The sequence below is a fragment of the Pipra filicauda genome, unplaced genomic scaffold, assembly GCF_003945595.2.
Source record: "Pipra filicauda isolate LSUMZ 115617 unplaced genomic scaffold, ASM394559v2 scaffold83_size3615187_pilon, whole genome shotgun sequence".
Classification (NCBI taxonomy): Eukaryota; Metazoa; Chordata; class Aves; order Passeriformes; family Pipridae; genus Pipra; species Pipra filicauda.
In genome coordinates, this window is record NW_024105020.1 from 3224969 (window position 1) to 3250817 (window position 25849).

A 25849-nucleotide genomic window follows, 5' to 3' on the forward strand; every position below is an offset into this window, starting at 1 on the left:
TTTGTTTGCTTTATGTTAGTTGTTTAAATGTTGATCATACAGCAGCATTAGTAACCTCCAAGAAATGATGCAACTCTATTTCAATACTTTAGTACTAGGTAGAGCAGATCCAAGAGATTCAAAGGTCAGACTGATTAACTTCCCTTTTTAAATTTACTTTTACATCTCTTTCTAAGTGGCATTATGTACTGTATAATCATGCAGCCAGGCAGTTGAATTGCTATGAAGGAAAGGCATAAAAGTGAGAGGTTATAGCAGCAGCACTCTTATGTGCAATTTTTGGTGATGTTTTCTGCACTTATGATAACCTGCACAGGGAGCAACTCTCAGTTTTGAGGAACTCAGTCCGCTTGCCCTCTCCTTATCCTTTAGCGCTTTTCTATAATTGCTGCATCTGCAGCCAACAACAGAGAACCTGGAAGAGAAGCAATTGCTACAAGCTTGCATTTTACTGGTCATGTAGGAAAATGTCTTGCTTGTTACTGTTTGGGGTTTTCTGGGGGAAGGCAGTGGCATAAATGTTACTTAAATGTGACCACAAAATTGTGAAAATTAATCAATTCATTATTATTACTATCAAACCTCTTCTAAGCTAATTTCATGAGTTCTACAACTGCAGTTTTATTGCAGGAATAAAAATGCAATATCATGCAACAGGATAGTAAGAAATCTGTCTGTTAAGTACATTATTGTACTTTAGGTTACCCTGGATTTTTTTGATACAGGTGAGGGCAGAAGCTGTTTCCCTCCTTTCAGGCATTCATAATCCTGCATAATTAATTCTTGGAAATTTTAGCTGCAAAATTTATTTTTTATTATTATATAGTAGTCTAGCATCAGATTTTCTTGTAAGGTTCAAAAATTATTCAATTTAAAGTTATTTTTGTACATGGCTCTGTCTAGTCTTCCATAATAATATTCCTCATTCTCTTCCTTTCCTCCTGAATTTTGCTTGCCTTTTTTTTTTAACTTCTGTCTCTTCCCTCATCCCTAAACCTCTTATGTTTGATCCAGTCATCTTTTAGCCTTTGCCTTTTTTTTTTCCCTGGAACTTGAGGTGATATTTGCAATGTGCAAAGCAAAACATACTTTTCCATGAACCCTTGTCAAGGGAGAATAACATTTTACATTTAACTGTAAACCAGGTGATTATGACAAGTGATGTAGTCTGTGGTAAGTAGAGACAAAAGAAAAACCACAAAGATCATTCTAGGGAACAAAAGACCCAGAAGTATCTGCTGGCAGATTGTAGGAAGTGTTCCCTTCAAGAACAGTACACAGGAAAAGTTGATTCCTGATCCACTGTGCTTGTCTCTGTACTCTTAATTCTAAGCTCTGCAGAATTAGTGCATTACTGTCTTAGCTTCCTTAACTCCTTGTCCCATTTGTTCTCCTTGTCTTTAGAAAGACTTGGGGAGATGGTCTGTGCACTCTTTTTGTTTACAGGTATTACTTTCTTGGTAGGTGTAGAGTTCAAGCAGAGCCAAGCAGGATAGGCACAATATTGCTAATCATAGAACAGAAATGTAGAATTGTTTAGGTTGGAGAAGATCTTTAAGATTGTCAAGTCCAACAGTTAACCCAGCACTGCCAAGTCCACCACTAAACCATATCCCCAATGGCCACATCTGTCTTTTAAATAGCTCCAGGGATGCTGAACCAGCCACTTCCCTGGGCTGCCTGTTCCAGTGATTGACAACTCTTACAGTTAAGAAATTTTTACTAACATCCAATCTAAACCTCCCCTTGCACAACCTGAGGCCGTTTCCTTTTGTCCTGTCACTAGTTACCTGGGAGAAGAGGCCAACCCCCACCTCACTACAACCTCATTTCACATGGTTGTACAGAGTGGTAAGGTCACCCCTGAGCCTCCTTATCTCCAGGCTAAACAACCCCAACTCCCTCAGCCAGTCCTCATAAGTCTTGTGTTCCAGACCTTCACCAACTCCATTGCCCTTCTCTAGACATGTTCCAGCACCTCAACATCTTTCTTGTAGTGAGGAGGCCAGAAATGGGCACAGGATTTGAGGTGTAGCCTCACAAGTGCCAAGTACAGAGGGACAATCACTGTCATCCCTGCTGACCACACTATTGCTGATCCAAGCCATGATGCCACTGGCCTTCTTGGCCACCTGGGTACTGCTGGCTCATGTTCAGCTGCTGTCAACCCAGGTCCTTTTCCAACAGGCCGCTCTCCAGACACTCTTCCTCAGGTCTGTAGCGCTCCATTGGGGTTGTTGTGACCCAAGTGCAGGATGCAGCACTTGATCTTTCTGAACCCCATACAGTTGGCCTCAGCCTGTTGATCCAGTATATCCAGATCCCTCTGCAGAGCCTTCCTGCCCTCCAGCAGATAAATATGCCTCCCAACTTGTCAGTCATCTGTGACTGAGGGTGCACTTTATCCCCTTGTCCAGATCATTGAAAATGGTATTAAACAGGACTGTCTCCAATACTGAGCCCTGGGGAACCCCACGAGTGACCGACCACCAGCTGGATGTAACTTCATTCACCAACACTTTCTGGGCCCGGCCATCCAGCTGTTTTTTTACCCAGTGAGCAGTGTGCCCCACCAAGCCATGAGCAGCCAGTTAGTCCAGGAGAATGCTGTGGAAAATGGTGTCAGAGGCTTTACTAAAGTCCAGGCAAACAACATCCATAGCCTTCCCTCATCCACTCACCAGGTCACCTTGTCAATAGAAGATGAGGTTAGTCTAACATATTGTTTGTTGTGAGAGGATAAGTAGTCCAAAAATAAAACTTTGTATGTTACCCATGTAGGGTTCTTTTTCTCACATAATCATTTCTAACAGTGAATACCTCTTATTTGTTCAACCACAGCTTTACTTGGGTTCTCTATGGTTACCCCTTCAGAAAAAAAAAACCAAACCAACAAAATAACAAAGACAATCTGTTTAATACTTGTAGTTGATTTTCTTGAGAGTCTTGCTACATTTGTAAGAGATCATGTGTAACACTTGAACATAGAAGACGAGGTACTCTGAAAAATTTCAACTGCTTTATTTCTACTTAGTGAAATATTAATAAACAGATATGACAATGCAGTGTCCTGTCAGAGTGTTTCTTGTAACTGACAGCTGACCAGCTTGCAAATTTAAAATTGAAAATGTGAGCAGAATAGAAAATAGCTTCAGAGTTTCTGTCGAGACACACTGTTGAGACTCCTGTCACCTCTGTGACACACAAACCAATCTATACTATACCAATCTTGTTCCCTTTGTTCATTCTGTTATTATATTGCTATTAGATTCTAAGTCCCTGAAGTTTTAAATAACCTGAATTTATATTTCCAGTTGAGTTTAATTAAACTTGAGTGTGTTTTTTTGATGGTACTAAGTAATTAAGAACTCAATTAATTGTTGTAAGCTCTGTAAGTTTCAAGAAAACACAATTATGTTTGCAAAAGGCAAATAGGAACACTTATCTTTGTAAATGATCTGTTGAATACAGATAAATAAGTGGAATTGGTTTTGTTTGTTTTATAGGTCTACCTCGATCTCGTAGTCAGACGTGCCTGCCTGAACTGTTAAGATTTCTGGGACAAAATGTACATGCAAGGAAAAACAAGAATGTTGATATCCTTTGGCAAGCTGCTGAGGTATTTATTCATCTAAGCATCTCTGTATAGTTCAGCTGATTTTCTGTATGCATACATGTTTTCTCTTTTTTATTATTGGTATGTTTGTATTTCTTCATTTGCTTGTGTGTAGCTTGGAAAGCTGCCAGGTTAAACTTCCTCTAGAATGAAACATGGGAATATAAAATATATTTTCCACATCAGAATTTTCCCTACAGCTCACGCAATGAAGTTCTGCTCTCTCAAAGATGACAAATTTTAACATCAAAGTCCTACACAGCATTTGTGTCTCTAAGGAGAAGTACAGATATGTTCTCTGACAGAAAGTTATGTATATGGACAAAATGATGGATTGTATATCCTGTTTCTAGATATGCCGCAGACTAAATGGTGTTCGATTTACAAGCTGTAAAAGTGCCAAGGATAGGACTGCCATGTCGGTCACCCTGGAGCAGTGTTTGATCCTACAGCATGAACATGGAATGGCTCCACAGGTTTTTACCCAGGCTCTGGAGTGTATGAGGAGGTAAGAGTTTGACTGCATCACTTCTTCCTGAATGAGGAACCATGCAAACTGCAGAGGAGTGGTGGTCTCTGTTTCTGTCAAAAGAAAAAACAAACTAAAGTCAGAAAACTGCTAAAATTCACCCCTCCCTTGCATATGAGTTGTATATGCTAAAGCTGGTTCTTACCAGTTTTGTATCAGAGGGGCTTGACTTTTCAGTAGTAAAAGAGTTTTCAGAGAAGCATGTAAAAATGTGTTTTCAGTTAATGCTGAGCTTATAGAACAGGAAACTGGTGCTTCTTTGGAAGTTGTTTACTGATAAGGTTACCTGAACCGCCACAGCACTGGGTTTCTTAGTTCTAGATCAGGCAGATTACTCAGGGATGGCCTGTCTTTTGTTCTTTGAAACACAGACACCTGCAGTTTGCACTGGTTTGCCACATGTATTCTTTAGCAGTGAAACACTGCTCACTGGGTGAAATGTATGAGTGTTTCACACTACAACAACCAAATTTCATCACAATGTGTCAGTGTGCTGTTGTCGTATCAATATAATGATGTTCTGTATTCTGAAGCAGCAGAGATGTTTGCAGAATTAAATACTGTACTTAAAGAAAAAAATAAAATCTGTTTACTGTTGTTCAATGCCTTGTTTCAAGCACTGCTGGAAAACTCCGTAAGTCACATACCCAAAGAAAGGATAAGAAATCTAGCTTTAGTCTTTATCAATGTAGTTCAACAATGCTGTTCAGTCCTGTTTTTCAACATTCACTCTTACCAAATGTACTGTACTGTGTGTCTTTTCACCAAATTCTCTAGAGTGTTCAATTCTCTTATCCTTTCTGTATGTTTTTGCTGTTTGACCCTTTCCTACTCTTCAGTTGCCTAGAAGAAAAATGTCTCATACAATATAACACTTCCAGCCTCTTACACTAATAATTTGAGGGGTTATATCTACATCTAATTGGATGTCACTGGACTTCTTTATTTTCACTTTTTTTGCTGCACTTTTTGCTGCATTGTTACAGAGTTATTAAAGTATGTGAAAACTGCACTCAGAGACTAATTAAACCTTGATGCTAGAAACAGAATTTGAAATAATTTCATGAGGGAGAAATTATTAACTTAAAAAGGAACTAAGTAGCTCTCAAACATCTTTAAATTATGCAACTTGTCTACTTAGACATCTGAAGCAAAAATAGTTTTGTTTCACAGTTTTGTATTTAATAAGAATAAAAACAACTAGGAAAAATACTGGGAATCTTGTTACTTTCTTCAAATTCATTACTGGGTCCGTGAAGTTCTTTTAATGCAGTCGTGGGCACAGTAGAGAGAGAGGTTAATAATAACATTGTTTTGGTCCTACCCATTTAATATAACACAGGATCAGATACAATATTGACCCAAGAAAAATATTGCTTTATGTTGACCTACTCAGGGATATTGAAAGAGGGCCAATTTAATCAAAACCTTTGGGTTGAGTGTTCTATCAACATCAGGGACATGTTCTGGCAGGTGAAAGACGTGACTTTCTCTTCTGTTACATCTTTGACTAAGAGAGATTGTGAAGAACAAAGTCCTGAGGGAAAACCTGGTTTTCCCTAGTCCTGAGGGAAACCCAAGATTAGACCATTCTTCAAGCTCATCACTCTTTCTTCCTCACATCTCATTGCTCTTTGGGATACATGGCTGTGTTTTTAAGATTACTTATTGATTTTACTCAGGAACAATGGCACAGAATTAACAAAGTTCAATGAGACAGATTGTATTATGGAATAAATATGGAGGAGTCCAGCTCCACCGAATCCCATTTCAGCCTGGACAGGTTGGCCTGGCCTAGATGATATAATATAGGACATGAAAGGGCAAATTACTTCCAGGGCATTCAGAAAACTTGGGTATTTTTCTTTTAGCTTGGCTCTTTTATTTGTGCAACTGTACTGGAAAAGGAAGGTTTGGTTCATTCTTGGAGACTTTTGAAGTTTCTGGGGTAGTTGGAAAGACAGGGAAGAGGTACTAATAGGTTGTGAGACTCAGAGAAAGTATTTAATCTCTTCTGGTAACTTCCCAGAGAAGAAAAGCATCCTTGCTCCATTCTTGAAAAAAATTAAGAAAGCATCTCTTCTTCCACGTGATGTTGATCTTCAGAGGTGTTAGTTCCCACTTGTCCTCAAGGACTTCCCTTCCTTCCTGGTCTTGTGATAGTTACATTCAGTGAGCATGGACATCAGGGAGAGAACGTAGAGTGCTCATTGTAGATTCTTGTAGAAATTCACAGATACAAGGTTGTGGTTTTCACCTCAGAAACAAATACCCTATTAGAATAAACTCACTTTTCTGTAAATAAGTTACAGCTTTTCCAGTCCTAAATGAGACATATGGTAACTCACAGCCTACAAGTAGTAAAATCTTGATGATATGTCTGGAAGTCCAAGCTACAGAGGAAGTGGCTACCTGGCCAGTAAAGGCAGATCAAGGGCCAAAGTCCAGATGGATCGTGTAGTCTCTTCCATCTGCAGCCAACACTCCCCATTAGACCTGTGAATCCCTGCTGTCCCTTCCCCTACCAGATTTCTGTCCTGTCAGAAATGCCAGTGGAGATGTTTGTGTGAGTATGCTCTAAGGCAGTTTCAGTCAAAATCAGTGTGTAGCAAAATCCTTTACATGTTTCAGGTAGCCTAGCTCATTTTCATTGAAACAATTAGGAAGTTGCAACACAAGCAGTTTAGCCATCAGAGGATAGCTGTCTTTGATAGGGACTCTTGAAAAGCAGCTGGAAATGGGGTGAGGGAAGTAATCTCTTCTAGCTGCCATGGTGCTGTCTAAAAGGAATTACATAATAAAGTCCTGAGAGTCATGTTTGGATATGACCACTCACTGCAATAAAACAGCCATGAAAAACTTGCTTGGATTTCTTCGGTTATTGATATGCTTTAAGAATAAAATTGTGTTGAGTTGACCTTGAGCACCTGCCAGATGCGCACCCAACTGCTCACTCACTGCCTCCCCTCAACAGGATAGGGGGAGAAAATATGTGCAAAAGCTCATAAAGGCAGGGAGATCCCTTGCCAATTACTGGTACAGGCAAAACAGACTTAGCTTATAGAAAATTGATTTTTTGCAAGTGGATTTGGGATGTTAAGAAACAAAGACAAAAATTAAAGAACCTTGCCTTCCACAACCCCTTTTGTCCTAGGCCCAAGTACTCTGGTCCTCCATTCTCAGCTCCTCTGCCTCCTCCCCATGTTGAGCAGTGCACAGAGGATGTGGAATGGGGGTTTGCAGTCAGTCCATAACAGCTCTTCTCTGCTGCTCCTTCCTCCTTGCACTCTTCCTCCACTCCAACACGGGTCCTTTCCATGGGCTGCACTGCGGATAGTCGTCTCCATGGCTGCAGGGGAAACTCTGCTTCAGTTTGGTGCTCACAGGGATGTTTTTCACATCTTTTCCCATTGTCCTTCACTGCCATGCAGTGTTTTGCCTTTTCTTACACAGGCTTTCCCTGAGGCACCAGCGTGGCTGAGGGGCTCAGCTGTGCCTGCCGTGGGTCCACTGAAGCTGGTTGGAACCAGCAGTGTCCAGCATGGGGCAGCCATGAGAGGATTCCCATATGCAAGCTAAATTAGCAGGGAATTTGCTTTGTCTCTTTACCCTAGTCCTCTCCTAGAGGTAATCTGCTGATTAACATTTTATTTAAGACACTGCACAGTTTGGTATATTTGACATATCCAAAAGGTGACTTTTCACCCCTCGGGTAGAAGCATCTACATGGGCCAACAGTGACAAGGAAGCACTTTCCAGCTCTTGCCTCCATTCCCACCATATGTGTCTGTACATATGTCTTTGTGTAAAATTGAGTAGCTTGGTACTAATTTTTAATGGTGGAGATGTAGCATGTGATTTTGATAATGCCATCTTGTCATTTTGATCCTTCCTTCTTTTCCTTTCCCACTGTTTTACTTTTTATCTATACTCTAAAACACTACTTCCTCCAGGCTATTTTACTGAACCTTTATCCACCACTTTCCAGTCAACATTAGCTTTCCACTGACTGATTCTTCTGATCACACACACACATCCTCCTCCCTATCACTACAAAAGTAATTGGGATTTGTAGGCATCACAGATGCAGTCTGCCCTTGTCCAGTGTAGGCACCAGGAAAACATATTTTGATCACCGATTTGGATCTGTTAATTCAGATCAGAAATACAGTTGGTTTCCTTTCCTGCCCACCTAACTCCATTTGACTTGAAGTGTCACCAGCTTCTGAATGCTATTTTTCTCTTTCACCACCTCCAGGGTCTATCTGTTTTCTTCCAAGACATTGTCCATTGGTTACCTAACCTTGCTATGCAACCAGCAAGGTTATGGATCAGTTTTTATGGATGGAGAGAGCACGCTAGTTCTAACAGGATCAGGCTCACGGGTTGCACTTAGTTGTTGCTTTGCAAACTAAAGATAGAGTTGGACTGCACAAGGTATAAGAGTGATCCAGTATGAAAGGCCACACTACAAAGCCTCAGGTTACCTGAAGAGGTATTTGCCACTGTATCCTCCTGTGCTCAATGTAGGAAGTGGGGGCACAATGAGATGGGCTTTGCAGCATGTCTTCCCTTCATGTGCATATATTGAGGCACTTCAGAAACATGCATTTTGAGAAGTATATTGATACACCCTTGAATTCACGTCGAAGCAGAGAAACAAATGGGTGATTTGGGTTTTTTTGTTTACATGTTGAACAGGTAGTTAAGAGGTTAAACTAATGCACTGCAGCCCACATGGAAAGATGTTTGAAAGGGTCAAATACTACAATGGTTATTCATGTTCAGCTTGCTTTTCAGAGCTCCACTTCTTTGCAGCATGCCAAAGCATGGCAGAGCAGCATGGGGTATTATTGCTTGGTAATCTGAAAGAATGAACATGGAAAACCATTTATGTTCAACCTACATGTGTTTATTTTCAGTAGACTACAATACTTCTTTCTTATTTTTCTCTTTTATTCTCTTTCCCTCTCCTTATTTCTACAATTGTACTGATACATATTTTTGAGACCTTTTTCCACTCTTTCTTTACTTCCATCTTCTGATTTTGTTGTGCGTTCTTCCATGTTTTTTCATTTTCTTGACCACCTTGTGTTGCCATCTCTTTTTATGCATTCATTTGCATGTCCGTCTTCCTTTCTGTTTTATTTTCCCTCTTCCCAACCTTCTTCCTTTTCACAGCATTGGAACACGGGAGATAGTCACGCAGAAGAACTTGAGTGGCTTGGTGCCCATCCGAGATTTCAGACTAGATCCCAGCCTCCTCTACTCTATTCCTTTACTAGCTCTCAGCCCCAATTTACTGATTGTGTGGCTGTTTCTGAGCATAGCGTACCTGGTGGCCAGATTACGTTGCAAGTGAAGATTAAGTTAAAAACAAAAACAAAAAAAGTGCTTGAATGTGTATTGCCACTTGGTACCTGCTGGACAAAGGAATGTGTCATAGCATTGTCTGCCAAGAATTATTATTATGCCTTACAATTTTACGTTTCTATTGTACTAAACTGTAAATATACATCAAATTATTTTATCAAAAAGAATTGTATTGAAACTTTAAATTATTGTTCTGCTTTCAGTGCTTGTAACATAGTCTGACATTGGCCTGTTACCTCGTTACTTTAGCTGGCCTGAAGATCTCTTACCAAATATAGTTTTATGTTACTTGTTTCATGTATTCCAGAGAAAGGAACTCTATCTGAAAAGAATTTGTATCTTTTTGTATATTTAAGGGGTATGCTAATCTTGCCTTTCATTTTTACAAGGTATGAAGAGGAAAAATAAAAACACGGGTGGGGTTTATAAGAAATTGTAAGAAATTTATTTAAACAAATTTCTACCTTCATTTCAAAGTATAATATCCAAATTACTGGACAGTTTGTAGAACTATAGTCTTGTTCCTTTCTCATGGTTAAGTATGTTCTAATAGACTAGTGTACCCACTCAAAAACCAACTTGCCGTGTGCTGCATGCAGAATTATTTCATTCAATTTGTAGATCTGCATTTTGCAATGTATTAAAGACATAAAGAGAATAACTTGTGGTTAGGAAGGGGATGTAATTGGCATTAGCCTGCTAATGATCCGTTATCTGTTTCAGGTGCTCTGTTATAGAACTTATTCTGAAATAGAGTCATTATCATCCTAGAAGATAAAGATATTGGTCTTTAATATTTCAGGCAAGAAGAGGGAGGTATCAGTTAGCTCCTGTAGTAAGTGGGTTTGAGGTTTTCCGTTGGGCTTTATTTTAACTACATTAGACTAAATATTACTGTTATTCCATTTTTAAGTGTTGGACAGCTTTAATAAATTATGATGCTGATAGTGACTTAGTGATAAACGAATGATGGTAAGTTAACATGTATTTAGGTGGCGAATCTAAAGCGGCTTACCTAGTTTAGTGATGCAGATAAATTTGATCATCGTTTATATATAACATCAAACTGGGGAAGGCCTGTTTAAACTGAAAGGTTTTGTTGGTTCAGTGCTCTGGCAGAGCTTGTCAATAGCAATAGCTGATTAAAAAAAACTAACCTCATTTAATGTAGTTTGATAAATTCATAAAGGGATTTACTTCGCTTGGTGCCTGAGATGATTTTGGGCTTCTGAGGAGAACTAGTACTGTGATTTGTATTTTCTACTATTATTAACTTGCTCAAAAACTATAGGTAGCTATAGCTTTTATTATCAATTTTAATGGAATTTGAAAGCTGCTGGAAGAGGTATGCTAAAAAAAAAACAAAAAAGCACAGTTAGAATAAAAATTAAAACTAAATCCTAACTTTGGATTTAATTATTCTAACTAAAAAAAAAAAAAGTGTGTGTTATATTTGTGTCTTCATGAAATCAGACTGTACAGTACACTATCTCCTGATATTTTCCTCACTATTCTTCCAATTTTGTTTTTAAAAGGAAAAAAAAAAACCAAAACAAAAACAAAACACCAGAAAGACATATCTGGGTTTTTATATATATATACATATATATATATTTAAGCATGTATCCTATTTATTTTTAGTTGCTATGAATTTAGGTACATCCTTACTGATGGTGAGATTTAAAATCATGGTATGATGGTATTGGACATACCCATGTCCTCTGCTGATACCTGGTACCACTGTGTCTCCATAGTAATCATCTCTTCTTTCTGATTAACACTGGTTCATTTGCTATTGGGTGCCCTAGTCTGCCTTTTTACAAAGCAAACAGTTGTGAGGTTGGACTGTGGCCTTGTTCTTGCAAGTCTCAGTCTAACAAGATGTGAAAGTAACTTTAGTAGAATCACAGCTGAAAGGGACCCACAAGGGTCATTGAAATCCAGCTTTTGGCCCTGCACAGGACCATCCCCAAGACTCACACCATGTGCCTGGGAGCATTGCCCAAATGCTTCTTGAGCTCTGTCAGGCTTGGGGCCATGTCCCTGGGGAGCCTGGTCCAGTGTCTGACCACCCTCTGATAGTAGAGTGGCAGGCGTGTCCACTGAACTCCCTGAAATTATTAATCTCTTCAAAGTATCATCACTGCTCATGACTATCACTTAGAATTGTAGTAAGACCACACCTAGATTCATCTAGGCTTTTTGAAAACAAATAGGTTTTTTCTTTTCTTCTTTAGTGGGGACACGTTTTGGGTTTTTCCTTTTTGAGCTTGGTCTGTGCTTTCATTTGGGCATTGAGATTTAAGATGCTGTATTGCTTACTGCTTACAGCAGAAGAAAGATGGCACGTGAAATGGTGTGTGTAAAATACGTTTTTGTCACCATCTCTGTGCCATAGAGGGGCATGTGCAACAACCAGATGCAGTGGAATGCATTGTGAACAGATTCACTTTGGAGTTAAAATGCTCATCCAGCATCCCATATTTGCTAGTTAAACTTACTGCTTTTATTAGTGCTTTGAAGTATAACTTGTGCAATTTTTTGATGAATCTATTTAGCTGCAACAGCCATTGGGGGAGTTCTATAACACAAAAACCAATGCCAGGAAATGCCATGTTCTATGTCTGTTCTATAAAAGGCAAGCACGGAATGTGCTCTGGAGACAAATTTCAAACTTACTGTTTCTTAAAGCAAAAAAGTTACAGTATGTTATGAAGTTAAAGTAGATGTTACATACAGAACACAGTTACAGCCAGTTTCATTGACCAAAATTAGAAGAACAGTGAAGTCAGTGAGAGTACAAGAGCTTTCAAACTGAACCAGAATCCAAACCCTCCTTTTGAATCAGATGACCACAGCTTACCTGGTAGATGCTGCAGCCATCTCCAGGACAGGACTAATGTGACATTTCCACCATAAGATGTTGTACTGTACACTTTGCCATGAAGGTCTAGTATTAATTGTTTAGGTTTCAGTCCTCAGTCAGGGAAAGACATTCTCCTGCAAGCCTAAATTGATTTATAATATATATTTAAAAGATAGTGCTTCCTCTTTGTATGTCTGTTTTTTGGATATAAGCAAAGGAACTCTGAATTAGAGTTACAAATGTAAAGAAGCCTTATAACCAGAGTAGTTTTCTATTGTAGCACAGAACCTCTTTGTAATATGGGGGCAGTTGCACCAAAACAGTGGGTGAAAATTAAATTCTGCACAGCTTTGTTTCATTGGGGTGATGACTGTCAACAGAGGCAGTCTTTTTTTGCACCTAAGCAAAGCTGCTATTTCATGATTAAGATTTTTTTTTAGACTCTGTTGGTTTTCAATTCAATTTATGCATGCAGAGATAACTGGAAAGTCATTATTTTTGTATCGGCTCTAATCTTTTAAGTAAGTACTGATAATACTGACATACAGGGAACAATAAAATTACTTGAAAGGTCTTATAGAGAGATCAGCAGTTTTTCTTTTTCAGCTTAATGTATTAATAAATTAGCAGAACTGCTTTTAAGCAATCCCTTGGGATCCCTTGTGCAATGAAGCAGCATGTGAACTCCTCAGCAGTGTACCCTGAAATACATGAAACCATCACGAAAGAACTTTTTCAGTAGAAGTGCTGCTGCTTTCCAGAAATGCAAAACTAGCAATCAGACATAGCATGTGTCCATTCTGTGTGCTTCTTACCAGCATTGTATGATGAGTCATCATTTTTAATATTTGCAGTGGCAAATTAATTAAACGCTCATTAAATATAACCAACTTTTTTTTAATGCTATAAGATAACCAGTTCATTTCATCTAAGTCTTTTTTTTTTTTTTCCTTTTTACTGCTGTCATTTTTTGTGCTTGTTTTTTTTCCCCAGTGAGGGTTGTCGCCGAGAAAATACAATGAAGAATGTTGGATGTCGCAAGTATGCATTTAATTCCCTGCAACTGAAGGCTTTCCCAAAGTATTACAGGCCTCCAGAAGGAACTTATGGAAAAGTTGAAACATAAACATACCATGTCCTTTAATTGCTGTTCCATTAAAACATGTGGATACACTCTAGACTAATACATGAGTTTGTCATCCAGAAGAGATGAGTAACCTTTTTGTACGTTTTGCTAGGTTATACAGAGCATGTTACTTACAGAATTGGAATCTATAGTAACAATTATTCCAACACCTTAGCTTGAGAATAGTGTGATGACTCTCTGCCCATTTAAATAGCCTTCAGTGTATGTAAGATGAGCAGATATTGTGATACTTAATAATTACCTATATGCAAATAGCTAGGTACCTCCTGGATGGGAAAGGACTCTAGGAACGGCATTTAGGCAGCTGTTTCACATAACATCTTTTTATACTGAGTTGACTTGAGATTGAGCTTTTCATAAACTTTTTAAAACTGAGAGTAAAACTCAAAAGTTGTAAATAAAAAGGGATTGGATCCTAGACAGTCTCGTAACTGTGTTGTTACAATCAAGAAATGGGAGTTTAACTTAAAAAAATCAGCACAATAAAAGCCAGGAGGCTAAATTGGTTTACTGTATATAGGATGCCATCTTCATATATGAAATTAACAATATGTAAAAGGCCAGACATATGAGGTCTGGCTTATAGTTCTGTTCAAATAAAACAAATTCCTGTTGTCTTCAACAGATAAGCCGTTGGGCACACAACTGATTTTAAAAAAATGTTTCAGAAATGTAATGATGCTTAACCAATTAATGCCAGCAACAGTTCCCCCTGTCCCTCCCCGCTCTAAGGCAAGTGCAACAAGCACGTTGCTCATGTTGCACATGACATGTTTGATCTGTTCCATGGTGTTGTACATTAATTAACACATTTTTACCCACGGCTTTTTATATCACTTCTGGATTGTAAGCATTAGTGTCTCGGGGCATCACATTGTTTTGATCAGTGTTTGATTTTTTTCTATATCAATTTTGTATGTCAATACAAAGAGTGCTCAAAGCGCCCAACGGATCCCTGCTACTCCATAACCAAAACTGGTTTCTGTTTACCTCTGCATTTTACCTGTTCAGAATCCTGGCAGGGGGAAGTGACTGATGTCAGGGTATTTCCGAGGAAGGCAGTGATGCCCCGTGTTGATAGAAAGGAACTGCTCATGTGCTACTGCCTGTGCCTGAGAACTGCAGGTGGGTTCTAGCTTAGGACAAAGGTGATCAGTTTGGTAGCATTTGGTTAAAAATGTTCAACAGATCTCAGAAATAATTGCCTTCAAAGCTAAGATAGCATTTTAAAAAGGAGCTAAATGTTATTTTCCAAATTTTAACAGGATCAAATAATTTCTAGCTAACTTTGTTCAGCACACCGTGTCCTTTCCTTCTTGGTTTCTAAGGATCTGAATTTTAGAATAGAAAAAAATCTGCCCATTTATTTTGTGAGAGTAGCAACAGCCAGGTAAGTATATGGCTGTTTCCTGATTTCTTTCTTCCTCTCACTGATGTTTGTCTGTGCTGTCACTGCTCTATCAATCAGCCATGTTCATTCTGCTCCCATATAGGTTTGGGGGTTACAGGTCCAGCAGTTTTTGCATTTTGCTTTTTGCAGTTTAACACAAAGCAGCATGTCAGAGAGTTCTGCTGAACTAGGCTGTTATTATTATTTCAGACTCTCTAGGATAACAAAACACAGAATTCTGTGCAAAAGCAGTGTATTGTGGTACCTACTCCAGGTCTGAACAAATCATCTGCAGTAGAACAGTCCCTTGGAAATGCTACAAACTCTGTTCACCAGTTAATAAATGTTGATTTTGTTTTATTTTTTGCTAATAAGTAAACAAATATATCGTGAAAAACTTTTCAGTGGGATCTCCTTAGACATGTTACTCCATTAGTTCTGCTCAACTTTCAGCTCCTGGCCTGTTATTAAATGTTACATTTATTTTTGTATAAACTATACTCTTTATATCCCTTAGTTTTTATGAGTTGATAATTTTATTTTGTATATTTTAAGCATGGTTAATTTTGTTTTAAGTCCTGTATTGTTACACTAAAAATCTTCCAATGTTCAGCTTCAGAAGAAAATAACAAGAGGTCTCTTGTAGCAGTTAGCAGCGCCACTCACTTAGACTGTGACCAACAATCATTAAATCTGCTCTAGAGCTTAGTGATCCTTTATTTTGTACACCAATGTAATCAGAAAAAGTTGCTGAATTTCGTATGTGTGTGGTGGAACAGCTGTCCCAAGTACTGCATTGTTTTGTTTAAAATACTCTGATTTCAGTAAGCTTACCTGTAAAATGCTGTTGTCCAGCTCACGTGTTCTGTACAAGGCATGGTCAGCACATGCACATCCACGGGCTCGTTTAAAGGGCGTCACAAACAGCAAGATCTCAAGCAGTTCATCAGAAAAAGAAAAACTGTGAAACTTGAAATCCACATAGGATGCTTCACAAGGGTGAAGTAAGCTTTTCTGTTGCACAGGAGAGGTGAATCTAAGGATTACTGTAAAATGAAATTCTGTCTAATGTTCTTTTTTTTGAGTACATTTTTTAAATTATAAAACATACAAAGGTAAAAAAAGAAAACTGTTGCCAAGTATGTTCTGTGTATGTTCTGTGAAAGTACCTACAGCACAGTTGCCTTTTGTTTCATTTATACGTGTAAAATTACTGTATAATACGACACAGTTTTGTCCCAACACAACTGTATTTGCCAAGCTTTGTGCTTTGAAATATTTTTATTTATTTGGTTTTGGGCAGTATTAATATATCATAAACATATAGCTACTGTTTTATATATTCTAGTTCATCCAATCCATGTATGCTGTAAATGTGCTAGTCTTTAGGATGACAACCAATAAAGAACTGACAAGAATAACAAATGGTGTCTTACTTTTAATGTGTTTGTGGTAAATGAAAATAAACATTTTCAGGTTCCTTGACTTGATACTCTTTTATCTGTTGTAGAATATATTAAGCCAAGTTGTGTGGGGAGACATTTTGCACAGATGTTCAATCAGGAAGTAGTTACTTACAGCTGCTATCAGTTTTCTGTAGTTAAGTCAGGCACCAGTTTGTCCCACATGCTACACATTCAGCAGCAACAGCTAAATAAAAAAGCAATATAAGGTATTTTTCTTTCTAATTTTAATATTTTCTCTATTAATCTTCTATAAGGCCTTCCTGAGCTTTGTTATCTGTTTTTTCCCCTCTTCCTTCCATTAATAGAATTCCTTCTCTACTGCTGCTTCCCCTTCAGCCAACTCATCCCTCCAGCAGCTTTAGCAGTTGGGCTGTTTTTCAGCAGCGATAGGTTGTCATTGTTGATTGTCATTTTGATTTCAAGTAAAGTAACATTTATATAATACTGTAACACAATAATTCAGAGCACTCTGATTTCTGTAAAATGTGAAGAATGGAACATAAAAATGTAATTCTGTTGCCACTGGGTGTTTGAGAACTGCCAAATACAATTTTATTTGTGTGAAAGAGGACTGAGGACCACAGGTGGAGCTCCATGAATTAGTTTTTCTAGTTACACAGAAAGAAAAACAGTAGAAAAACCCATGCTGCTTTCATTCAAAATGCAGAAAGAGAAGATGCTTGACAGGTAGGAATTCCTAAATTGCAAATACAAAATACATCTGCATGCGTCTTTGTGTGTGTGTGTGTGTGTACATATATATTCATGGCTGGGCTTCGCGAACGAACATTTGGGAAGGGCTCTACCCACATTTGCTACAAAGCGCACTGGTGGCTAAAGAGGCCAATGCGAGATAGACAAGTCCGGTTGCAAAAGGCACAGCGGAAAGACTCCTTAGGTGGTATCAGCAAGACACGGTTCTTTCTGCATTGTCTTTTCTCTTCAATGGTGATCCTGCGTGCGTTCTCAAAAGCATCAGCAGCGTTATAGATGGTGTGTCTCCAGGCCTCCCGATTGGAGGCCAGAGTAGACCAGTTATGATGATCAATATGGCCAAGGCTGAGATGTTGCTTCAGGGAGTCCTTGTATCTTTTCTTCGGGGCTCCTCTCTTGCGGCAGCCGGTGGCAAGTTCACCATAGAGCAAGATCTTAGGGAGGCGGTGGTCCTTCATCCTTGAGACGTGTCCTGCCCAACGCAGCTGTGTTCTCAGCAACATGGCCTCAATACTTGTGACTGCTGCTTGTTCTAGAACAGATGTGTTAGTCACATAATCTGACCAGTGGATGTTTAGGATTGTACGGAGGCAGCGCTGATGGAAGCGTTGATGTATATGCATTTCAGAATTTTTAAATTTGTGTCAAAAAAGTATCTACCAGTGATCTTTTTTAATTTAAAAAGGAGAGATGTTTAAAAAATGGTTGAAAGTTTAACATCTTTAAAAGGCATTCTGAGCTGTTAGAGAAAATGTCACTTCCTTGAAGCTGATGAACGTGTCTTCATAAAGATTTCTCCCAAAAACCCAGTGTGAGCCTGTGGAACTGTGGGTGTATGAAGGGCATGTGCATGTCCGTGGGTTGCAAATGACCCAGAGCTCCATCTCTTTCCTGTGACTTTTGATGTAGGACAGCCTTCAGGCAGGAGTTAAAGCTCTGGCACAATGATAGCCCTTCAGAAAGCCTTACCTGATGTCACAAATGTCCTGTCTTAGACTTTGAAACATGGACTCTAGCAGAGGAAATCTTAAGAGATGAAACATAAAAAATGCATGAGATGATAGAAACCAAAGAAGGGTACCACAAAAAATAGCAACGAAAAGAGTCATCATCAGAAGAAACTGTAGGTAATTTTGGTGACCAAGGTTAAGCTTTTTCAGCCTTTTTCAGTTTGTGAATTCTTAAACATGTCTAAGACCCACTTCAGAAATTTTGGATCTATGTATTGTTGCCAACTGGATCTAGGTTTGTTTAAAATAGCTCTTCCTAATGAATGACAAGACTTTTAGGCTATGAAGGGGAGAGCACAACTTAACAGCAACCTCTTTCTCACATTACTTTAAGTGTCAGGCAGACTTTCTGCTCCCAGCTCATGAAACATTTTCCCCGTTGCAGCTCAGGATGGATGCGGTTTGTCAGTTTATTTGCAGCGTGATTAAACGGTGATCACGTAAGTAATGAGAGGGATTTACATCGACACAATTACGCAGGACTGCATCAACCTTTCAAGCCACACCCCGGCTGTGCCTGCAGGCAGGAGGCCTGGTGGGTATTCCATACCTTCCCGACACTAGGAATGGCTGTAACACTGTTCATTGTAGGAAACTCCCGGGGGCCCACATGTGAGCAGGCACATGCAGGAGGTTTGGGAGCACGGTGACCCAGCCAGGGGCCTTCTGCTCACCCCCTTCTACCTGCATCCACCCACATATTCCCACCTACAACATCCCTGCCTGGCTGGCCAGGCTAGGGCATCCATCCCACATGTCCAGTGGTCCCACAGCAGTGCCAGCCATTTTCTTTGGGGAAGTGCAAGTTTGAGAAGTTCTGAAAAGCAAGATTAAAATAATTTTTTTTTAGGTGATTAAAATGCCACCAAATAATGTTAGTATAGGGCAGATGATGGCACTGGCATCTAACACTGAAATCCTGGAGACTGTGCTGCTATAGAAATACTCTGAAAATGTTGGTGAAATGACCTTAATGTTTTAGGTTTGTAACAAACATGAGGGGGTCTAGCCTAGGTGTTTTGAGAGACATCCATCAGGTCTGGAATAGCATTCATTAGCTACAATAGGATACAGTCCTTCTGATGGGATTTTCTGTATTTTTTTTCTGACATCAGAACTTTCTCATTCAGTGCTATTCCTGCCCCACTTTTTTCCTCTAACCATGGTATTTTATTCCACATTCTTCACATTGTGTTTTGACCAAATTTCCCATAAGCTTGTCAGGACTTCCAGTTAAAGCACATGAACTTACATTTTCAATCAAACTTTAAGTTTTATGAGTGAATGTGTTCCTAAAAATGCTGTGGCCATATCCACAACTTCAAAGTCTGTAGGCAAGTGGCTGAAGAGGAGTTTCTTTGACTTTTCTCAGTTTCTTGTTAGAGTATTTTCATGAAACTTCTAGTTCTTCAAAATAAGTGAATCTCTGTATGAATAATAAGGCTTTACAATACCTATGTGGGAGTAGTCTCTGGAAGTGGATAACTTTGTTCATACCTGTGAGACATGGCTGATGGCAGGAACTAGAATAAAACTTACTGAGAAATATCAGCCAGTAGAATGCTTAATTATTGAGTGGAAACATGGCAGTGCTGCTAAAAATTCATCTGGCTTGTGTTCCTCAGTCCCAGCTCATTTCCTCTGAGAAGGTTCATCAGCTCAGCAGTAATTCAGGGAATGGAGGCATACTCCTCATCTGCTGGTGGTGCAGTGGCCACTACTGTGCTTGTGAGAGGTCAGTGGGCAGGAACCGCCTGAGATCACCAGCTCCTCTACTATGAGGGAATCTTCCACAGGGCTCCCGATGCAACCTGGAAGAGAGCAGGGCTGCAGCAGAGCTTTGGGATTGAAACTAGTTAGTGGGACAGCACAAACAATAAGAACTGAAACACTCTTAAGGGGAGAGGATGCTGAACCCCAGAAAAGAGTTCAGCAAAGGCCTTTCACATGGATAAAGTGGATGGAAAGAGAGCAGGGGAGAGCCAATGCATGTGTTTGGAGATTTGAACAAAAATACAAAATAACCACGTAAAATTTCTTAAGTACAGGTGTAGAAATGAGTTGTAAAAATGTCCTGTGTGAATTAGAAGAGCTGAGTGTCTTGAACATGTACAGAATATCACAGTTAAAGAGATTCAATATTGGAGAACTAATTTTGTTACGTGAGCAGATACAGAAAAAGATACTTTTTCTGTAGAATAGTGGTTAGTTTTAGAAAGTTTGATGACAGAAATATTAAAATAAATACAGGAATACCTAGTTTTATTGCATTAGGCTTGTCTGGCATGTTGTGAAACTATGCTTGAAGAGGAGTAAAAGCCTGGTATGACTAACTGTTCCCCAGTTTGTGGACTTTCCCTACTGAACTGCAAGAACTTTCCAGTTCCTCTTGGTTTAGGACTTTTAGCGCATTCCTGTTGAGCAATGGTAGCTGTATAGTCTGGAGGTGGGGAAAGGAGTGTTAATTTTCCCAAAGCACAATGTATTAAAGCAAAATGTTACTACTATAGCTGGGATTTTGTTTTCTAGGTGTCAGGAAAAGCCGTAGTGGAAATCGTAAGGCCAGCAGGCACTGCTGTGATGGCCAGAATGCTGTTCGTAGCCACAGAGGGGTGCTGTTTATCCAAATAGTAGGAAACTCATTCTTCACTCTGCAAAGGGAAGAAATGGCATTACTCAAATTTATTGAGTTGGGGGAAATGTTTTCCAGTGTGCCGATTTAATCAGAGTTCCTGAAAGCCTTTTTTTCCTCACGAGTTGATATTGCTGTATAGACCAAATCAGTGACTTCTCACAAGGAGGCTCCGTTAAAGTACAAACCCAGGACAAATACCATCTATTTTCTGATGCTTTCTGGTGCTGAGCCTGCTGACTTAAGCAATATGCAGTTTTTATTGTTCTAATAACTGCACCATATGGATTTTTGCATACAGTTGATGGATGTAAGGGCACTAAGTCAGCACACATTACAGCTCATTCTCGTTCCACGTACCTGGAACCATGGTTTCAACTCACAGCCAGTGGCCAGCTCCCATATTTGCACATCTGAAATTAAACTCTGGATAATCATTAGATATTCAGTTGTGCTGACTGTTGTAGCATGGATGTTTTAGCTGTGATGTCTTATCCTTTTGGAGTATTTCTTTAAACTGTTGCATTTAGCTGCTTCAGAGAAAGGAATCATCTTTTATAGAAACGTAGAATCATAGAACCATTTAGGCCAGAAAAATCATCAACTGTTGATAAGGACAAGGTATAGCAGGAGGATGGCAATGTAAAGCTGAAGGGGCTGAAAGTCCTTTCCCCTTCCAGAAAGCATTATAGTCTATGCATATGGTGAAGGAGCATTATAGTCTCCTGATTCCAGCTTCTGGGTGTTTCCCTCGAGAGGCAATGAGCCGTCCTCCCAAGCCTCTGTTGTCTTCTACAGTGCCATAAAGCAGGTTAATGTCCTCTCTCAGGGAGTCTTGTCTTCCGTGACAGCAACTCCAGAATGTGCCACTGAGTGATCCTGGGAGAGGCAGAAGCTGCTCCAGGTGCTCCTTTCCCAGTGCACGTGCTTCCCAGCCAGTTCCTTGGAACTAAGCTAAAACAAGTGATTTTGTCCTGCCATGGACCCGTACTAAAAACACTCAGGAAACTTATCAGAATAGGTAACTGGTTGTGGTGGTTTTTGGGGTGCTTTTTTTTTTGTTTTGTTGTTTTTTGTTTGGTTGGTTTGGATTGTTCCCCCCCCCACCACCTTGGGAATATTTTATTAGCCCCAGAATTATAAAATGGGCAGTCTGTACCTCTTTTCTAGAATTATCTCTCCACCCACCTCACCCCCTTCATGCCCTTCCCAGCCATTATCTTTTGTCTCTTGTAGAATGGCAGGCTCCAGATCCCATCTTGTTTAGGGCAAGGAATTGAACTGTGATTTTTCACAGCTTGCAAGAGTCCCATGTGAATCCCATTACTGCAGTGTTAGAACATCCCACTCGCTGCTGCCACTAAAGGACTACTTGAGTGTTAACTTGTAAAATTTCAGGAGAGAGTCAGTGTAACCCTTGAAGGTCCCCCAGTATTAATGACACTGACTCAAATATTTGCTTCACAATGGGCACATAGAGAGCAAAATCCAGTCTCAGATACAGGTCCTTCCTGAAGGACCACTGGAGATTCCAGCTTGACAGAAACACCTCAAGGGGATTTTATTAGGGGGCCATAAAATCTTTATTGGCATTTCCTTCTGCTTTCTGCATTTTTCTTGGTTAAAAAAAAAAAAGAAAAAAAAGTTTTGTTTATGCCAGTCCTTGTGTTTCAGCAAATATAGTGATATTAGGGTTTTCATTGCTTCTTAAGATGCCTAATTTTTATTAGTTTCCCAGAGTTTAGGCTAGTATTACATTATATTTTCTCTGGCTCCCACAGATGCTTGGGGCTTTGCTTTCTGGATATTTGATTTTTTCTTTTATATATATATATATGTATACACACATTAAAAAAGTCATGCTCTGCTTGCTGCTAGATAACACAGCACACGAGCAGCAGTAAGCATGGTTAGCTGTTGTGTTTGGAGAGCTGCTGAAGAGTGTGCTGATCCAGTCATCTTGAAGACTCCTTTAGTATTTATGTGACTAAAACACCAGTTGAGCATAAAGCCTGTCCTTCAGTGGTGTTAGATATAAACAAGCACTGGGCAAAAGACTCAGTTTTGAAGCAGAACCTGTTTAACATGAGGTGACTGGACACTCTTCCAGCTGCACCAACCATGCAGTAGAAGCTGGGTTATTTTCAATCCCAGCATGTGGCTCTCTTCTAATGAACTGACTCAGCTTAAATTGTCATTGGTTTCATGAGGCTGAAACACTGGAGCTCAGAAAACTTCCTCATAATTACAGTTTGGGGAAACAGACAAGGCCCACTCAAAGCTGTATTTAGTGTGAAAACATCACTCTGGGTGAAATGGTTTCAGTGACAGAGAGTTTCTCACTTTGGGCACTCTTAATTTTACTTCTCATTTAGTCAGGCACAGTTCATTGTCAGCTGAAGTGCAGTGGACAACTTCAGTACAATTTCACCACGATGCTCCAGTGGTGAGAACCTGCTGTTTACTCACATTCTGCATCCTAGATCCTCCTAGAGTTTTCCCCAGTTTGGTGTTTCTCTTACAGGGCAGTGGCCAAGCTACATTATGTACCACTGTTGACAGAGCTGTGGCCAGGGCCGGACCCAGACCTGCTCACTGGTATATTGCTTCATTCCAAGTGTCTGCGTCTGTGAAACAAACACTAACTTTTCTTTGACTGGAATTTTATATCCCATTCTGATATAGTCTTACACTTTAAGAAAATCTCTAATGCCTTTCAAGAACTTCTGGAAATACAGCTCATTATAATTAAGCTGATTTCACATGTTAGGGCCATACTTACCTACCTCAGGCTTCCTGGTTTTAGTAACAGGCCAGAAACTTTTCAGGCTTTTAATGTCTGTTTCTTGATGTTAGCAGAATAGAATTGCTCTGTAGAAGCACCAAAATAATTACCAAAATTAACAGTAATTGCTTCTCTTCCTTGCTGGGAACTTTGCACTCTCAGTAGCTTCCAGGTCTGGAAGAGTAGAGTTGACTCACGGCAGTTTGGCCCTGATTCTACTCTGAAGAAATGTTTAAATTATCCTAAGCGCTGTTAGCTCCCTGGTGTCCAGGACAGTCTGTCTTCTGAGCACTCTGAGGTGTTTTTTCCTCTGTTTTTTTTTACTCCAGACAGAACTTCCCTCATGTCTGAGCTTCTGTCTTCTTCATTCTGCCTGTGAGAACAGTCACCTTTGCTTTCAAGCTTTTGACCTTAGATCTCCCTGTATTCAGGCTGTCCTCCCAGGATGCTGCAATGTTTTCAACCCCATCTAGATTTTTACGTAAGACTTTGCATATGCTTTGTCAAAAATATAATTTTCTTTTATTTTTACCCCATCATACGAGCTCTGTCCTATTATTCTGATTGTGGATGCTTCTGTCTCATTACCACCTCACCCCCTCTTAATATGAGTTTTCAACGCATGTAAAGAGTGACTATACCATAAAAGCTGGTGAGTACATACCTCAGGAGAAGGCAGCAAAAGCCATCTTGGACATGTACTTACCACCTCAGAGGTTTCTTTAGTTATACCAAACTTTTGCCCAGATTTTATTTCACCTAAATTCTGTCAGTGACAATTGTCACTTTAAGGCAGCTCTTTTGCTTTCTGTAACTAGGCATAAGAAAGTAAAGGTGCTTTCCAAAATAACCCTGGAGAAGGAAAGTAGGACACTCAGGAGGTTTTTAGGTCTTGGATATTTTCTTTGGGAGAAAGACATGTTTTTTCCTCTCTTAGGAAACTGAAAACTGTGTGTCAAAGATATTGATAGTTGAGGTGGTTTCACCCCAGAACTTAATGTTTAATTGGTGCTCAAGGGGAAGTTCTTCCAAAACAAGAACTAAGAATATTCTAATGGTGGATCAGGTTACTTGCAATATCACAAGGCAACGTCTCACAGGTTTTTTGGGGTGGAAGTCTAAATGACTTGTGTTTTGCCTTGTCTTGTTCAAAAGGGATTTTAAACCAGAATTTTTGTTTCCTGTCCTCCCTAATTAAACCACTGCAGACTATTAGTATCTCAGAATCCATTTCTGCTTCTACCCTCCACAGAATCAATTCCAATGCAAACACCTGCTGGGAAAGAAGTGGCACATGACCTTAAGCAGCTCCTTTCACCTTGAAGTTATTGCTAATTATCTTCCCAAGTTCCATTTACAGAGAAGCAGGCCTTGGCATGTCAGGAGCTTAACTACTAATTCTTTATTTTCCCTTTATTTTCATGCAGTAGGAGACTCAGTTACTCAGAAGGAAATTGCATACAAATCCAAGTTGAACATTTCATGACCTTGCACGGCTCTAGAAATACCCAAATTTTAAGAACAAAGGAGTTCCAGCAGGTTCTTATTTGAGAGATCTTTATCTTCAAGCTTCTGCTGGTAGCAGCAAGAAGCCAGCAGTCTGACAGTTGTAGAGATTTTGTTTACATAATGCAAACTGGAAAAGGGCTCACTTGGTTAAATAAATAAGACACTCATTTTATCGCATACAAAACCTTTATGCTACAAGCGATATGAATTAAAATATACTGTTCTTACTCTTTTGAAGGATGGATTCTGATAAAAATCTGCTGCTGTAAATTTTAAGCAGAGCCACTGAGTCATGAGTAATTTTATGTTGTTAGTCCCTTAATTCTTTCTGGTAATGGAAGGGTTCATTTTCACTTGGCTTTAGCTCAGAGGAATATACGCAGTCACTGGGGCTTGCCCTACTGTTAATGAAAGGAAACAGGCACCTTAAAGGGACAGATAAATTATATCTAAGAATAGCAATGTTCTTGTTCAGACCTATGCATGAACAGTGTTATAAAGGTATGGGCGTAACATAAACAGCAGCAGCTGCTATTATGCCTCATAATTGGAAACTCAAAACAGCACAGACATTTTTCCAGGTTTTTGCTATCCAGTGGATTTCCAAGAGCATGGCACTGTAACCTTGAAGAGTTTCTATTCTCTGCTATGATACAAACCCACGCTGTTGAGAAGCCAGGTCCCCTCTGCAGGGAAGTTTCTGGAAACGCAGGCCCTGTGCACAGTAGATTTTGGCCTAAAGGCAACACCAAGTAGAGTCATGCACGCACGAGTCCAGAAAACATGTGAGGAACAGAGCTATAGCACACAAA

General features: G+C 39.5%; 1 protein-coding gene across 12 annotated transcripts in view; it reads left to right on the forward strand.

Annotated features, from left to right (window-relative positions):
- The window catches only part of INPP4A (inositol polyphosphate-4-phosphatase type I A), a 123626-nt gene extending 107280 nt beyond the window's left edge, over nucleotides 1–16346 (forward strand). For 8 of the 12 annotated variants that reach the window (XM_039390530.1, XM_039390531.1, XM_039390529.1 and 5 more), the window contains 3 exons: nucleotides 3507–3619; nucleotides 3970–4124; nucleotides 9327–10887. In XM_039390530.1, the coding sequence (XP_039246464.1) occupies nucleotides 3507–3619; nucleotides 3970–4124; nucleotides 9327–9507 (449 nt within the window). In that variant the 3' untranslated portion in view covers nucleotides 9508–10887. Of the gene's footprint in view, nucleotides 1–3506; nucleotides 3620–3969; nucleotides 4125–9326; nucleotides 10888–13377 lie in introns of those variants that run through there. The other 4 variants (XM_039390536.1, XM_039390537.1, XM_039390540.1 and 1 more) reach the window with 1 other exon arrangement.
- Nucleotides 16347–25849: the final 9503 nt, after the last annotated feature.